Source organism: Zonotrichia leucophrys, chromosome 10, assembly GCF_028769735.1.
Source record: "Zonotrichia leucophrys gambelii isolate GWCS_2022_RI chromosome 10, RI_Zleu_2.0, whole genome shotgun sequence".
Taxonomy (NCBI): domain Eukaryota; kingdom Metazoa; phylum Chordata; class Aves; order Passeriformes; family Passerellidae; genus Zonotrichia; species Zonotrichia leucophrys.
In genome coordinates, this window is record NC_088180.1 from 17043215 (window position 1) to 17060629 (window position 17415).

Here is a 17415-nt window from a genome sequence, read left to right on the forward strand (position 1 = left end):
TCCTTTTTATTAACTTCATTATTTAGGCTCTGAACAAGAAGGAACACAGAGGGTGCGACAGCCCGGACCCTGACACTTCATATGTGCTCACGCCACATACAGAAGAAAAATATAAAAAAATTAATGAAGAGTTTGATAATATGATGCGGAATCATAAAATCGCAGTGAGTACTAAAGTATGGTTTGTGCTTCTCTTACATGCATGAGAATTTTCATGGTGTTTGCTTACCACTGAAAACCACTTCAAAGACAAGAGGATTTAATGGCTTGAGAAGGGAAAAGGACTTCTGAGGAAAAATGAAGTTGTGATACCTGGTCTTGTTAAAATACATTTTATTGTAAAGAATAAGAAGAATCATCTCTAGCTTGGGTTTTGCACTCCCAGTTTTTCATACCTTTGGAACACGAAACAACATTTCAAAATTTCAGGAGCCTACTGCATTACCTAATCCTACCTAAAATATATTTACCAAGATAGGTTTTTGTTGTGGGGTGTAGGATCATTTATTTACATCTTGTAGGTCTTCATCTGTCTGGTGATCAAGATTTTACAGTACGTGACAAGCAGGCACATAGAATTGGATTAATTTTGTCATCTAACTAGTAGAATTTATTTTGCTCAGGTCTGGATGTAGAAAGTTATTTAGATATTTAAAATCAAGGCTGCTGCAGAATGAGAGCCTCAAAAGATTGCTCCTCTGAAATTCCAATGGATATTTCCTTGAACACTGAAGGATATTTAAAAATTTTCTGCCAAGTGCCAACCCAGTGTGCAGCCATAAGTCACTTGGCTCCAGAACTTCAGTTTGGGGATAAAAGGAGTGGAAATGTTGCATGTTTTTTGTGGAGGTGTTCACAGTGACATTTAATTTCCACCTACAAAAATCAGTTAGTGTTGAGTATTACTAAGTATTTTCTAAGCAAAATAATACAGGGCTCTGGCACAGCCTTTGAATATTTTAAGAATGCAAATCTTGTAGCAGTTAAAGGAGATGAACTGGGTGGGTTAATCTGCACAGACCCTGGGGCACTTGAGTAGTGTCTCCAAATGACTGCTGATATTGGAAATCATTTCATCATTCAGAGCCCAAGAGATCTCTGGGGGCTGAACAGCAAACTGACAGTCATGACACCCAGCATCACTTCTGTTACGTGATGAATAAATATAAAGCCAATATATTTTGGATTTTCTTTGTTTTGAAGATTCTCATATCTGACATTTCCGTGTTGAGACACCTTTGGGCCTCATCTCTCAGTATGTTACAGCTAAATGGGTTTTTGGGGAGAAGCCCAAATGTCTGTGTGGACATCAGTGGAAATAGAAAGGGCAACATTATCTTTTAGCTCTACAGCTCTGTATTTGTAACTCAAATCTGACCAATTATGTGTTTGTTTCCAGTACTTGTGGGGCTCTATAAGAACACAGTTTCTCTTGTTCTCGAGCACTCATTGCTGTCAAAGGATAGGAATGAGGCAAAGCGTGAAGAATTCGGTCGTAACCAAATGAACACCATAGATGGGCAGACAGCCTTCATTGTAAGGTGTGGGGGGAGGCTGTCACTTATTGGTTCTGTTGAATAGGTTTCTATTGAGAAACCTACAGAAAAAATGTTCCAGCTGTTCCCTCCTAGCAGTGTGTTCAGCATACTTCAGGTATTTCCAGTTTAGTTTGAGCTGCTTGACAGTGTGCTGTGTAAAAACACCCTGGGTTTGGTAGATACTGAGTAGTTTCCAGTAGTTTCCCCTGAAAACAAGCACCAGCAGGGCTTGTCATTGGTTAGATACTGTGAATGATTTGCTAGCTTTGTGTTGTTCTGCTTCATTAATTTTTCCTTCCATCTGTGCCAAAAATTGATGATTATTCTTAGAATGCTTCAGTAGGGACATTGTTGTTGGCTCTCACTAGTAAGAGGTTTTGTTTCTTGTAGAGAATATATTCTGCTCTCTGAATTAGTATAGTTATTGTTATATTTCTTGTATTATCTAACTTTTCATGCAGAAGTATCATTCTAAGTGATTTTTAAGCTACAGATGATGAAATTGCATTTTTTAAAGTGTACTTGCTAGGTCATGTGTGTTGGTCATTTGCCTTTGACCCCTTAATCACAGCCATCACCTCTCTCTATTCTGTCAATAAATACTACTGGGGTTTTGTCCTTAAATTGTACCTGTCATGGTTTTGTTTCCAGTAATTATGAGAGTTGTGAAAAAAAAAATAGTCCCTTTTGTTTCAGAAACCCATCACTGTCAAAGGATAGGAATGAGACAAAGGCCAAAGAAGTTAGTCATGACCAAATGAGTACCATAGATGGGCAGGCAGCTCAGCTTTTGATTCAATAGCTGTTGAATAACAAACATATATACTGCAGAAAAACAGTTGCCTTTTAAATAATGCTGTAAAAACTAGAATAAAAAATATTAGATTTGCAAAACGATGGAATGGTTATTAAAGCAGGGGTTTGGGGAGCCTGAAATGTTTAAATTCAAATTATTGAACTTTGTGATTTTCTAAAGATCTGTTTGTTTTTTTAAACAAAGTGTGAGAGATTAGTAGTAATATATTGGCAAGGTTATTACTAGAAAATGTTATTTACTAACTTGTTCTTTTTTGTGTGATAATTGTTTGTAATGTGCATGTTTATGCTTACATTTTGAAGGTACAACAGTTCATTGATTTGTAGACATGTTTAGCTTGTCATTGCTTTATAATAATCCAAATTAACTGTTAGATTTATTGTATTTATAAGCTTGTGAATTCATGTGAATACTTTTAGTTTTTTCTGTTTGAACTTTACATATTTGAGAAGTTGGAGTAATTCTTTGGCACTGTAAATTATGTCATGTATAAGAATTTAACACCATACTTTACAACAAATGGACGTTTTAAAACTGTGCGCTTAATAGACTTTAAAAACTAACAGAATTAACTTTAATAAAAACCAACAAACTGCCGTGACAGAATTTTTCTGATGCGCTGTTTCTGCAAGCACAGTTCATGCTAACGGCGCTGTCTCCTTGTTCCTCGTCCTCTCTCCCGCAGCCCGGCCTGCCCGCCCAGAACTTCTCCATGTCGGTGACGGTTCCGGTGTCCAATCCCAACACTTTAACCTACAGCAACCCCGGGAGCTCCCTGGTGTCCCCATCCCTGGCTGCCAGCTCCTCTCTGACGGACACCACCATGCTGTCCCCGCCCCAGAGCACCCTGCACCGCAACGTGTCCCCCGGGGCGCCGCAGAGACCGCCCAGCGCCGGCAACGCAGGTGAGGCTGCCCCTGCCCCTGCCCCTCCTTCCATCCCCTGCCAGGAGCCCTCCTCAGTAACAGGCTCCCAGTGCTGCCAGTGCATTTGCACAGCTCCAGTTTTGACCTACAGAATTCCACGGTACTGTAATGGGGCAAGTCAGTTTAATGCTCTGGCTTATTTTGATTAGGTGGAATGCTGGGGACAACTGATCTCTCAGTGCCAAATGGAGCTGGTACCAGTCCAGTGGGTAAGTGCAGTACCGTGTCTTTGTTATAAAAAATAGTCTCGTGGTTTCAGTTTCTCAGTTTTTCAAAAGCAATTTTTTATTTTGACTCTTTGGAAAAAGTGGCTGTGGGAGAACAAAGGTCGTAATTTTTTTAGCTGCACTGTTATTGTCAAGTTTTATAAATTATTATCAGGCATTTAACTTTTTACTGCTGTGCCCTTTCCACTTCAGTTATATTTGCCTTTTTTATTTTAGTGGTTTTCAGTAGTAGCGTGCTGCTGCTTTTGTGTTTCTCTACAGGTGTAATTGCAGCATTCTAGAAACATCTCATGTTTGCCAGATCTGAACTATTGCACTAAAGGCAGCTCAGCTCAGTTCTCAACTTCAGGATTTGCAGGACCTGGATATTTGATGCTGGTTGTGGTGCCAATCAGAATGAAGCAAATACAGACTGTGTTGTTTGTATTGCCATGTGTATCTTGCTAATCATTTTCTAGCAATTACACGAAGAAAGCAATAAATCTTGGAAACTGATAGCTAGGATCTGTCTTAGTTTTGGATGATGATCAGAATTTCTTTTGAAAACAAATTAGAGATCTCGCCAAAAATCAAATCCACAATATTTTTTGGCCTTCAGTAAAAATATATGATAGCACTTTTTCATTTCAATAATATTTTGTCTCCCCTAAACAAAATTTCGCACTCTGATAGAGGGGCAGGCAGCCACTGAAATGTGTCGTGCCACAGACAGACAAAATAAACTCCAGCTCACCCACTTTGGTCACATTCCTCCTGTGCCTCTGGAAGCCGTGCTGGCTGAAGGTCAGTTCTGCAAACACACCCAGCTCCCCTTGGGAAGTGTTCATAGCATGGAATTAGAGAAGCAACTGTTGACCTTTCAGTGTTTGCCCACTGGCTACTTAGTGTGGCAGCTGGGAAAAAGTTCTTTGAACATCAAGTCAGGCAATTGAATTGATGAATAAAAAATGCTGCAGCTCTCCAAGGCTGAAAGCACAGGATTGACTTTCCACTCTTTATCCACTCCTTGGCTATGTGCAGCAAAGATATGAAATATTAAAGAGTGGTTTCCATCAGGTAAGCAAGATTTTAAATGGAGGAAGCTTCCTCAGTTGAAAAAAGATTACTATTTTTAGAAACTGTAGAGGTCAGATGTTGATTTCCGTAGAATTTTTCAAGTCAGACTAAATAAGTTTATTATCAGGCTGTTTCAGGCCTCTTTTCCCAAATCAGGCTTTGTTAAGAGAACCTTCAGATTTAAGACTCCTTCCTTCAATAAGCAAATAAAACAGTGGTTATAGGTTATCAAACTCTAGAAATGCCCAGTTACAGCAGCTTGGGGGACATATTTAATGCAGTAAAATGTTTTCCTCCTTGCATTTATTAATAGTTTATGTAAAAAGTCAAAATGCATCACTTATCTCTTACATTGCAGAATATCACACCCAAGATGTTATACATATACCCACTCACTTCTAGAAAGGTTTGTCATGCAAGTGAGAGTTGTGACTGTACAAGAACAGGGGAACATCTTTAGTGAAACTCAAATACCTGCTTAACACCAGAATGCTAAATTATAGTGGTACCCAAAGTTGTCAGAGCTCCACTTGCTGTAAGTTCTGGCATAAAAACTTTGTAACTATTGACAGGTGCACAGGAACCTTCTCAGTTACAGCCACAATCAAGAAATCATACGTAACCAGATTGACTAAATCTGCTGTCAACTTGAGCTTGACAGCTGCTGTTGAAATGTATCTCATGTTAATTATGTCTGCAGACAATAATGGTTTTAGTTTCTTGCTGCACTTATTGTAGAATTCACTTTTAAAAAATGTATTTTCTGCTTTTAGCTTCCAGGTTGGTTTTTTTTTTTTAACTTCTCAGGAATGGAGAATTCTCCTGTGGGTTTAGTGAAAGGTCACGTGCCAAATTTGCAGCTCACAATGTATAGGAGTGATGTCAGAGGTAAAGATGGAGTACTGGCATATCCATATTCCCATATATTCTCTTACAAATACAGGAAAACTCCATCCTCTTCAATATTATGAAGTTCTTGGGAATCTGAGGTTTTGTTCTCATTTTGTTGAAAGACACTTACATGCCTTTATCTCTTAGTAACAAGCAAGTAAAGGTTATCTTGCTTATTTGGGACCCAGTTCAAACAAAGATGTTGCATAAAATGGCTCATATTGAGTTCACACAAGTCCTTTTCTCAAGTCCTGTGTAACTTGATTGGAATGGAAATGATTTGCTTTAGCAGTCAATCTGCCAACTTAACAGTTTTTCTGTGGAAAATAACTTTGAGTAAAAATATCTGCATGTTGTAGCAAAGATTGGTAGGTGGTTTTTTATATCCAGAACAGAAAATTTTGTGATCACTTTATAATACTGAGAGCTTACTTCACATGCAGCTGTCATAAGTCTGAAAAAGCATTTTCATTTTGTAATATTTTTAAAATTCTACCCACCACATAAAAAACATTTGCTGAAAATTTTTACTTGGCAAATATACCAGTTTTGAGAGGGAAAAAATGTCCAGCATTATAATGGAGTTTGCTCTAGAGCTAATTTATTATTTTTGTTAATTAGATTAAATGTTTCTGAGCTAGATCATTGATGATCTTGTTGCTCCTGGTCAATGTTCAATGGACATCAAACGTGTTCCAGGAGCCTCAGATCACCAGGATGAGGAGAACACTTCAGGCAAAGTAGAACCTCACATGCCCAGATACAGGGGAGAGTTTCTTTGGCTTAGAGATGGATGATGGAGGGATGGATGGATAAGGGATGGAGGGATGGATGGATGGATGGATGGATGGATGGATGGATGGATGGATGATGATGATGATGATAGGATGATGTAGGGTGATGGATGGATGGATGGTGTGGATGGTGATTGGATGATATAGGGATGGATGGATGGATGATGGATGGATGGATGGATGGATGGATGGATGGATGGATGGATGGATGGATGGATGGATGGATGGATGGATAAGGGATGGATGGATGGATGGATAAGGGATGGATGGATGGAGGGATGACATTCCAGTTTGCCATGGGTGCTGCTTTGCTGTGTTCCAGTGGATTGGTATCACCCCATGAAGCATCCCCAGGTTCCCAGTGGAATGCACTTGCAGTGACCTTGTGCCATCCTTGAGGACTCTGAGAACCAGAAAAGCTCAGAAGTAGCACCACAGTTACTCAGTCTCTGCTTTTTCTTCCACACCTTTCACATGTGGTGTTGAGCCAGAACCATGCCAAGGACCTGAGCTGGTTTTCAGTGCCAGGGCTGCATGAAAACCATAAACCTTGAGACCTGAGTTCTTCCCAGTCCCAGGGGATTCTTAAGGAATTTTTGGAAGTGGAGGCTGTTTATGAGTTCACAAAGGCACAGTATTTTCTGTCTGTACATTTCTGTGTCAGTGAAACAGCCCTTCTGATCAATAATGCACATTAAGGACACAGTTAATCTTTTGGAAAAGAAAAATAAAAGAAGAAGAAATTCTCTTTCCTCTTACATTTTTACCAGGAGAATGGATAAAAAGATCTGATCTGCTTGAGTACTGAATTTCTCCTCTTTGTTCCAGAGCTATATGTTCTCTAATGTCCTCACTGATCTTTAGGTTTTGAGAATGTGAAGTAACCTCAGGAATACTGATTCTCTTTGGAGCAGAACTGAAGGATATATCTGCTGGAAAAGCTGTGAGCTGTTGGATCTCTGCTAAGAGTCAGTGTAGATCATGTGTGGTCTTTTATCCTGGCCCGAGGAGGGGTTTTGCAGAGGTGCCACTGACAGCTTGCACACACCTGTAAACTGCTGGGAGATGCCAGAGAGGGATCAAGACAGAACTGAAAATAGCCACACCTGTAAATGGTTCCCTTTGTCCTGAGGGCTTGGCTGATGGGGGAGGATAAAGAATCTCTGAGCTTGGTTTTGCACAAGTCTGAATCTGCAGCAATCAGGAGTGCACAGAGGCTTCAGTAACAGAAAGGCTCTCTGTGCACACCTTTCTAGTCCAGTTTGGTTTGTGAAATGAGAGACACCCCAGCAGGGGTGTCCAGCTGGCTCCTGAGAAACACCTCGTGCAGTTTCAGGCAAATATTTTGCACTGATGCTATCAGCATCTTCCTTAAGAAAGCAGCTTTCTTCTGCCTCTGCCCCACTCTGACATTTCCACAGTGTCCCTTTGCCAGCCTGTTAACCTGCATCAGCTCCAAGCCTTGGCCCTGTGGGAGAGGACCACAGAGGAAAGCAGCTGCAAATAAACCCTGAGAGCAAGGTCCTGCTTCAGGCTGTGCTCTCCTGTGCTGTTTCAGGGCTGGGCTTCCTCTTCAGTGTGGCAGGTAGGAGCAGTCCCAGGCAGTGTTTCCCTGGTGAGAGCTCCTCTCTTCCCAGCTGTGAGGAAAGAATCTGACCTGAGAGTGTTGGTTCAGCTGCTGCCAGATGCAGCACCCAGAGGTTCCTGCTCTCAGCAGGGTCAGCCATGGTGGCTTTGCCTTGCTCTGCCTCTGGCAGGACAGCTCAGTGCAGCAGGGAAGGGGCCCAGGCATCCCTGAGGAGCATCCAGCCCGTGGGTGCTGCAGCTGCCAGGCTCTCCTGGAGCAAAGGGACTTGTGGCAGAGCAGCTGTCCCACAGGGTGTGAGCTGAGCCTTTTCCTTTGCTAGCAAAGGCTGATCCATCCAGCTCTCTCTGATTAAATCAGCTCACAAGAAATGAGTGGCTGAAATCAGCATTAAAAATGTGCTGGCAAGAAGAAAGAAAGAATTTGATTTTTTTTTTTTACTGTAGCTCTTTCTCCTTGGAAACCACCCGTCTGCATGACATGAGGTCAGTTCAGCCCCTGAACTGCCCTTGGTTTCAGTTGAAATTTCATATCTTGCTGTATGTGTTTGTTATGTTACCAAAATTTCTGATTTACTGAGAGGTACATGACAATTCTGGTTAGAATTTGCTATACAGAGAACAAATTGTTAATCTCCCAGCTGGGTTAAAGTAAGTCTCAACATTTACATAACGTCCCCTTGCTCAGGATGCAGTCACATCCCAGGTTGTTGGAAACATGTCATTCCTCTCCTCCTTTCTTTGCCACTCTTTACATTGGCTTTGTATAGAAACACAGAAATCAGCAAGTTTAGGAAGTAAACTGATGTAATTAACTGTAATCTGTCTAATTGACAGAAGACCTAAAGGACATCCAGTTGCTGTTGGTGATGTTTCACTCAGCTACAAGAGCAATATGCCTTTATTTAGGTTTGCTATTGCATTCTGAACAATAACCACCCCTTTAAATTCTAAATATCCTTGAAAATTCTTTCTCCTTTTATGTAGCTGTAGGCAAAAGAAAATTTCCAACAACCTGGGAAATGAGCTCTTTTTAAAGTTCTGTAACATGACTAAGCATTCCCTTGACATTTAGTCATGTGTATTTTTTGCTGCCTTCTAATATCTAAAGTACTGCCTTAGAAGCATAAATCTTACATGTTAGACTTATTTCAAGACCTTATATTACTATCAAAGGTATTGATTTGTAGAGATCAGTAGGAATACATTTATTTCAGATTCCTTGAGACATTACAGTAAATCCTTTCCAAAGCTAATATAGAACTGGAGCTTTTTGAAACAATGGTAGAATCAGCAGTGAGTGTTGTACAGAGCTGAAAATGGTAGGAATGGCATATGCTGTTTTTAATTTGCACTTGAATCTGTCAAACTAACCCCAAAGTAAACAAATTGAGCAACTAACGCACACAGAAATGCTGTTGTTGGTTTTACTTGCAATATGTTCCCCTGCCCAAGGTTCTTCATGTCAATGTTTTCCTCCAGTAGATCTTATCTGGCCTCCTGATGTCTTGTGAATCAATGGCTTGTTGCAAACATGATTTTCAGTTTGCTTCTAATTGTGTGACGTCTGTTGGCTTTTATGATGTCACTGGAGGCATAAATATTTATTTACTACAATCCTTACTTTTGCTTAATCTTACATGCCTTAGCTGCTTGTCCACAATTACTCCAAAGCTGTGTATAACTGTGTTCAGTCTTTCTCCAAAATGAACAACAGCAAAAAAAAACAAAACAAAAAACCCCAAAAAAACACCAAACCCTAACAAAACACAAAAACAAACAAACAAAACCCAAAAACCGTAAAAAAAACCCACAACCAAAAAGACACCCCAGAAACAACCAAATAAAACCACCAAAAAAGAAAGATTAATGGCATCAATGCCTGTAATTTATTCCTTGAGTAGTAACAAGTACATGGAGTACTTTCCAGCCACGTGTGTTCATTGTTTCAGCTGATGTGATTTATACAGTGAAATATGAGTCTGGCTCATGTAATTGAATGCTGTGTCTTGGGCTGCAGGACAGTAAATGAGATTAAGCTGTATTATGTCTCTGAAGGCAGAATATCCAGTTGGTACCATGGGTGGGTTGTAACATTTCACTCCAGAAAAGAAGTTGCTTCAAAAGTAAACACTTTCTGACTAAACAAGAAGTAAGCTAATGTACGTTGGCAGGTTTTGTTATCATCAAATCTAATTAAATTATGATTCATATAATTGAGAGCTTATATTTGCATTGGTGTCTGTTTTCCAAAGGACTGTTTTGAACATGCTTTCACGTCTGTTTTAAGGAATTAGAGTTAAATAAAACTCTTCCTTTGGAATTAAAAACAGTTGTATTTTTACACATATGTGGGATTTTATATTCTGTTTCAATTTCCAGTTTGAAAACATTTTAAAACATAAAGTATTGTCTTTGGGGAAGATCTATAGCAGGCCAGGTAGAAACAATTTCTGTATTATATGAAATAGTAAGTAGAATTTATGGGGTTATTAAGGCTTTGGTTTGGCAAAGGGCTGTGTAGTTGCATCATCCTGTACTCATTATCTTTTTCTGGCTCCTGACCTTGCTCTAAGAAATACCACACATTTAGTTATCCTTTCACTCTTAACTGGTAATTTGATTTTCTTATTAGATTATTAAAAGGGAAAAGGCTTGAAGTTTCATACTAAAAAGGAATATTCTGCACTCTTATTGCAGCCCCAGCATATGATCCCTCAGGTGATCAATGCAGACACTCCAGTGTTTGCTCAGTGTTCAGTGCCAGCTCTTTATCACAACGGGCTGCTATTGCATTCATACCCAGAGTACTGCACACTTAGGAGATTTTTTATTCCCTTTTCTCCCATTTTAATTTATTCTAAACACTCCTTTTGAGAAGTGCTCAGCCTTTTGTCAGAAGCAAAGCTTTGCCTGCCCTGCTGCCGCCTGATGCTGCACAGAGCAGGCAGTGGCAGAGAGTTTGTTGTTTTTGACAGCAGCACTAAAAGCATGAAATGTTTCTGAAGGATTGGCAGAGCCCTGGAATAAGGGCTCAGGAAATGACTGGATTGGGTGTGGAAGAGAGACACTGTCCAGATTTAACACACGGGCTACCGAAATGCTGGAACCAGAGGACAGGAAATGGTATCATAGGATGGCCCAAAGTGTACAGAACCCCAGTGTTTGTACAGAGTGGGATTGTTGGGCAGCTTGAACTGCTCACAGCTCACAGCCCTGCCTTGGAAAGGTGACACTGACAGCCCCAGTGAGCAATAAAATGCTATTTATTGTTGCATTAAAGCCCAGACTTTACATCCGTTGTAACAGTAAGTTCTTTAAATGCTCTGGCATTTTTGCTGAAAATGGGAGGTGCCATAACAAAGTTTCAGATATAATTTGGTGAAAATTATGCCATTTGCCTCCCTAGAGTGTTTGCAAATCCATTTAATTTTTACTCTGTCCATTGTGGAGGATGTCTCTCAATCTCTGCAGGCTGGCTGTAGCTCATGCTGCTCTCATTTATAATGGATAGGAATTGATGCATAACTGTGTTAACAAAATCAAGATTCTACGAAAACCATCTCTGTTTCAGGAACCTTAAGGGTAGCACAGAACTAAATTTCTCCTTTTGGCTTGTTGGTTTTTCCATGTGACCCAGCTGTGGAGAGTTTTCTCCTACCAGTCAAGAGTATATTTAGCTCTAGTGTGTATTCTCAGCTCCAACCCAACTTTTCAACCACTCCACCTAAATTTTATCACTAACCTAGAAGCATCTGAATAAATTCTGCTGTTTTCTGCTGAGGAATGTAGATCCTTTAATCACAAAATCAGTTTCTGCTGTGGATTTTAATACAGAAGGAAGAATGCTGACATAAAAAACTTGACTTTCTGCTGTGTTCCTTCTTTCCCCCATAAGTTCTGAGTTAAAAGTCATATTCCCATACCTCCTATGCAAATGCTTCAGGAAAGTACTAAATTAGAATGACTCCTCCTTGCTCTGTTAACCTTGGAAAACTCAGGGGACATATCACATCATCCATGTATGGTCAGGCTTGTGGCACAGTGGGAAATGCACATAGTGAGTAAATCCAGAGGAGGCCTCCTCACAGCATCCTGGTGAATTCCCATCGAGGTTCTCAGCGTGCCCTGGCTGAGGATCTTGGTGGTACCAGGCCCTTCCATGAAGTTTTTTGCCCTTGCTGAGACATGTTGCTGTTCTTCCTTCTTGCTGTGCTTTTAAAGGCATTCAAAATGTTGCTAAAGAAGGTAGAATGTGACACTGACAACTTTCTTATTTTAATTGCTTTTAGATTAATATGTATTTAATGCAATAAAATTGGATTGGGCATAGGGGCCTATTCAAATTAGAATAATAATGCAAAATTCATGCCAGAGTGGCGCTATGGGCGATTAAGAGAGAATTTCCCACACAGTGAACTTTGTCTCACAGACTTTTCCCTGATTGTGCCTATAAAAGCTGCTTTCAGACCTGCAGTGTTAGTGCAAACAGAATCTTACTATGAATTGTGTTTATTTATACACACACACACAGGTTCTGTAGGGTGAACTATGGGGTTCCCTGTTGCAAAATTCTCCTTAACAACTTTTTTTCTGTTTGCAGCTGAATAAGGTTTGTGTATTTTGGAATTGTTGCTATAAATATGTTTCTGTGATTGGAATGTGGCTTTAAAGTTTTTTTCTGAGAGCTATATTTTGGTTAACATGATTGGTGCTTCTGTCAGGATGGGAAAATAGAATACTGGGCACTTGACTGATTCACTGCCTTGCTGCTGTTTTCTGGTCAGTTCTGAGTGTGAGCTGAGGCCTCTACCTTGAGTGTATTCAACTCTTGGAGATTTCAATGCTGAATCCTGGACCTGTAGGGTTTGGCTTGTCCAATTCCTCTTAAAATGAGTACCAGGAGTAAGGCAAAGACTTTGTTAAAGAAACCCATGGGCATAAATTATGTGTATATCTGGAATGAATTTGAAGGGAAAGGATTTGTCCCCCTCATTCATTGTTGCTAAATATAATAATCAGACAGTAAGTATTGATACTGAAATTAGTCCTACATGTCTTGGAGGTATATGCAGAATAAATTTTAGAGACTTTAGGAGCTGATCTTTTGTTCTCACAGCAGCAATTCAGTGTAGTCCATGCTCTCTCTGTGGGGGTGGGGACCAAGAGGGGTTGTGCAAAACGCTCACTTTTCTGCAGGCTCAGCCTGGAGGAGCTTCAAAGGGCAAACTAAACACAACGGATGTTATTAGAAATAGTTCTTTGGCAATTTGCTCTTCTCAGCGTTTAAGCTGCCACAGCGTGCCCTTGAAGTGATATTCCCTTTCCATATTGATCCTCTGGCCAGAGTGGTTTGTGTTTGTTCAATTGTTCAATACTCAGCCCCTTGTGGGAAGTTTGTTATCGGAAGTTTTACGAAATAAATATTTCATAACTGCTACGTGAGCACCAAAATTTTGTATTGTCCTTCTCCTCAGTCTTACAGTCCATTTGTTTTTCCTCTTTCAGGAAATGGGTTTGTGAATTCCCGAGCTTCACCAAGTCTACTTGGTACCAGTGGTGGTGGGAATGGCCTAGGCAAGGTCATGCCTACAAAGTCCCCACCTCCACCAGGAGGAGGAAACCTTGGCATGAACAACCGCAAACCCGACCTGCGTGTCGTCATCCCACCCTCCAGCAAGGGCATGATGCCACCACTGGTGAGTTCAAACATTGACAGTTCTGGGTCTGGCTTTGTGGAAATGGGCTGTTCTGCCCACATGTACAGGGAGAAACTGGCTCACCTGCTTACCATAGGGCACAGGAATAGAGGGCTGTTTGTATTCTGAAATGCCACTGATGAAAGTCAGAAGTACAGATTGTGATGTGGGGAGAAGTTCAGCTTGTAAGGAATTTTTACAGCTGTAAAACAGCAGTCTGACCTGAATGTGGTAAGAGCACAATCACAGAGACAGGGCTGGGGTGTTTTGATCTGACATCCCTCTGACTGGGTACTGAGAACTCCGGTGGTTTGGAGGATGTGGGTTTTAAAAAGGGTTATCCATTATTCCGTGGAGGAATGGCTGATCTTATTGGTGATGTGAGCTCTATTAATGTGCCCTAAAGCACATTTTGTACCTGTTTTTCCTGGGTCGTAATGGCTGTGGGATGTGAAGAGCAGCTTCTGTGGTGAGGAAGGGCTGAGAGCAGCAGTGCTGTGATGTGGCACCGTGGAACGTGCCCTTGCCTGTCCTCGGGGCTCTCGTGTCCCCAGCAGGGCCATCCCAGGCCCTGGCTGCTCTGCAGGGCTGCTCTGCTCCCTGGCACCACTGTTTGTCCAGCCGGGCTCTGTGTCAGCCGTGAGGCAGCCACGGCCTCCAGCCCAGAACAGGTCTTGCAGGAAGTGTTGCTCTGTTTTTCCTTTAATTTACTTGGCCAAATCCTTTGGTCCTTGTTTTTTTGCTGCCATGTAGAAATTTGCAGTGTCTCTGTGGATGTTTTCTGTATATGGAAGAATGGGCCATAACCAGGAGGAGCAGGATATAAACAACACAAGTACTCTCTGTATAATTCCTATTTGTCTTTAAGCTACAACAAGTGCTTACATTTGTTACTGGTACTCATGATGAATAATGCCAAATTAATCCAAGTAACAAAAGCTATAATTAGCCTCAGAGTAATGATTCTTGAAAAAAAAAAAGGTTTTTCTAGGAATACTGAAATGTAGGAGAGATAGGAAGTACACTGGCTGATCATTACAGTGACAATTCCACTTTTAACTAGAAATAGAAGCATTAATGCAGTTCTGGTGTTAGTGGTGCACAGCACCTGTTTAATGTTGTGTTGTGCAGAACAACATCATATTCAGCTTTGGGTTTGAGTGTGTTTTTGGGGGAATGAGGAGATTGCAGAGTAGATGCTGGCATGGAATGATGGTTGTATGTGGACAGTATTTTGTTGCTGAGCTGGTTTATTGGATCAGTGCAGGCAGAGGCTGCCGTGCTGCACATCCCCGTGTCCTTGGGGTCACCAGGCTCTTGCTGCACCAATTTCCCCAAAGCCATTGTTCTCAGTACAGCAGGGTTTATGTGACACCAATTTCATCAAGTATTACATTTCTAGCAGTATTATCTACAGAGTCAGCTAGCAAATCCACATTATTAATTAAAATGAATCAAAATCCTGAAGCACAAACGTGACTTTTTCTTTCATTTGAAAGCAATGCTATTTTTAGTAACTGTGTTATCCCTCTTGTTTGCTGAGTACAGTCGGAGGAGGATGAATTGGAGTTGGTGAGTTTGGGCTGCTGTTTGCTGAGAGACAGCAAGATGCTGGAAATGTCTTTCACTACAGCTTTTTAACTGTAGTTTCATTACATATTTTAAATAATTCCAGTGTTCCCTTGGTAGCAGACAAAAATATATTTGTTTTATCAAACTAAAAACCCGACCAATTCAAGTTGAAAACACGTTCAAAGTCAGTGCTTGCCATTTGTAAACTTCCAATTTTTTTTCCTGAAAATGTTTCTGTTTTTCTTGGAGGGAACATTGGAAAAGAGCCTTACAAAGTAACTGTCCATGTGTATAGGATGGGTACTGCCTTCTGTATGAAATACAAATAATCACTTCCTATCCCCTCAATTATTGGAATATTTTTAGGAAGTGGCTTCACTTGTGAAGTTCAGATTGTAACACCAGCCCTGTGTTACTTCTCTTCCTTTCAAGGAGATGACATCATTGCTGGTGAGGTCACCTTTTTGGAGGTTAGAATTATTTCATCCTGCGTGAGATTATCGAACCACAGGGGTGTTCCCTGTTTACCAAAAGGGACAGAGAATTGCAAATGAATAAATCTACCTTTTTTTCCAGTGGAAAGACATTCTGCTTTTAAAAGGAAACTCTTGGGATTTGAGTGTTTTCTATTTTTTTTTCCCTAAAGGTTTTAACATTTGGCATTCTGTCTGGAAAATCAACGTAAGGCTAAAATAATTCGTAACTTATTTTTAGAGCAAATTTCAAATTGTTTGGCTGCTGTGGCACAAACCAGGCACAAGATGCTCTGTCAGAATCACAGAGAAATAAATGGACCTATTGCAGACCTTGACTTCTTGTTGAACATGGACCTGTTGCTCATATGAGGCTCTAATTGCATGAAAGCATGGAAAAATTAGTGATTTAGATAAATTTCTTGATGAATGCATGCTGCTGGTTGATTTTTACCTTAAACATGAGAAATAGATTTAAAAAGTAAGGGAAAACGGTTTTTGAAATTCTAATTGAAGTTTTTAAGCATTATTGGGATGTCTTGCTAATTGAGCAGTGAAAGAGCTCTCCCACTTTCCTCTCGTCTTCAGAATGGAGTGTCAGGTTTTCAGTGCAAGAAGGAAATCTCAGTGTAAAAACAATTGGTCAGATATCATTGGGACTGGGATTGAATTGAATTGGGAGCCCCTGGCCGGCCGGGAGCGCTGGGTGCCGCGTGCAGCGTGGGCCATCTAGTGATGGAAGTGGGAGCAGCTGTGGCAGGAGCAGCACGGGGAAGGTGCAGGCTCTGCCTCAGAGTGCAAACACACACAGGCACACCTGCAGCCTTCAGCCTGGGGCTGATCCCCTGCTGGAATCAGCTCCAGATCCCAGCTGGGAGCGCTCGCTCTGTGCTTGGGCTGAGCACTGAATGTGAAAAGCAGCGACCAACGGTAGCAGAGCATGAAATAGAGATACTGAATTCTTCCTGCTGCATTTGTACCAGTTAAAAAGGTTTTTAAAAAAATCCTGAAATTTGTCATGCTAGGACAACAAATATTGGGCTCATCTAAGTATTAGTATTGCTTAGTGTCTTTGTGTGGCTGAGTGTTCCAAGAATTATATTCAGAAAGAATTTACCTCAGAAAACCACCTTTATTAGCCACTCAAAAAAAAAAAAAATCCCATAAGGAAATCCTTTGGTCTGGATTGTTTCCCAGTATATTCCTCTTTACTTTTCCATTATGCAGTAATCCCAACTTTATAGGCAGCCATCCAAGAAAGCTTTGGAGAAAGGTCAATTCCTGACAGACACAAAAATCTGCTCTAATAACATCTCTTTATGCCAGATAAACTTGGTCTAGGGGAGATTTTCAGAAGTACGTAAGTGATTTAAAGGGATCAATTACAGAAAATCAGAGGGACTTTCTCTGGGAGCTTTGAAACCTGGGAGCTCTGAAGCAGAGTGGGCACATCTGCCACTGTGTGTGTTTGGCAACAAATGCCAGAGAGCCCCCCAATCCTCAGGAGGCTCAAAGATGGGAATTCAAAAGCAGCCAGACACAAGAGAGATCAGAAGCTGGCAGCCAGTGACAGCTGTGGCTAATTTTAATATGGGAGCTGTGATATATATTTCTTTCTTTAAATGGGAAAGATACAAGATTGATAACCCTCAATTCATCTTCATAAATTTAAGCTTAAATTGAACACAGCCCCATTTCTGTACCTGCTCATTCTGATATTTTTAAGGGAATGATGAATTTTTAATGCTGCTCGTTCTCTCAAGATTAGAGTGGAGAAAAAAATTTAAGTGCTGCAGATCCTGAAATACCTGTGTCTGAAATAAAGGAAAGGAGTAGTA

The 17415-nt window shown here is 40.7% G+C and overlaps 1 protein-coding gene across 7 annotated transcripts in view; it reads left to right on the forward strand.

The window, feature by feature from the left end:
• The window catches only part of MEF2A (myocyte enhancer factor 2A), an 80920-nt gene that overhangs the window by 55225 nt on the left and 8280 nt on the right, over positions 1–17415 (forward strand). The window contains exons 4-8 of one of the 7 annotated variants that reach the window (XM_064722613.1): positions 27–176; positions 3041–3260; positions 3431–3490; positions 13342–13532; positions 15081–15104. In XM_064722613.1, the coding sequence (XP_064578683.1) occupies positions 27–176; positions 3041–3260; positions 3431–3490; positions 13342–13532; positions 15081–15104 (645 nt within the window). Of the gene's footprint in view, positions 1–26; positions 177–3040; positions 3261–3430; positions 3491–3769; positions 4006–13341; positions 13533–15080; positions 15105–17415 lie in introns of those variants that run through there. The other 6 variants (XM_064722614.1, XM_064722616.1, XM_064722618.1 and 3 more) reach the window with 6 other exon arrangements.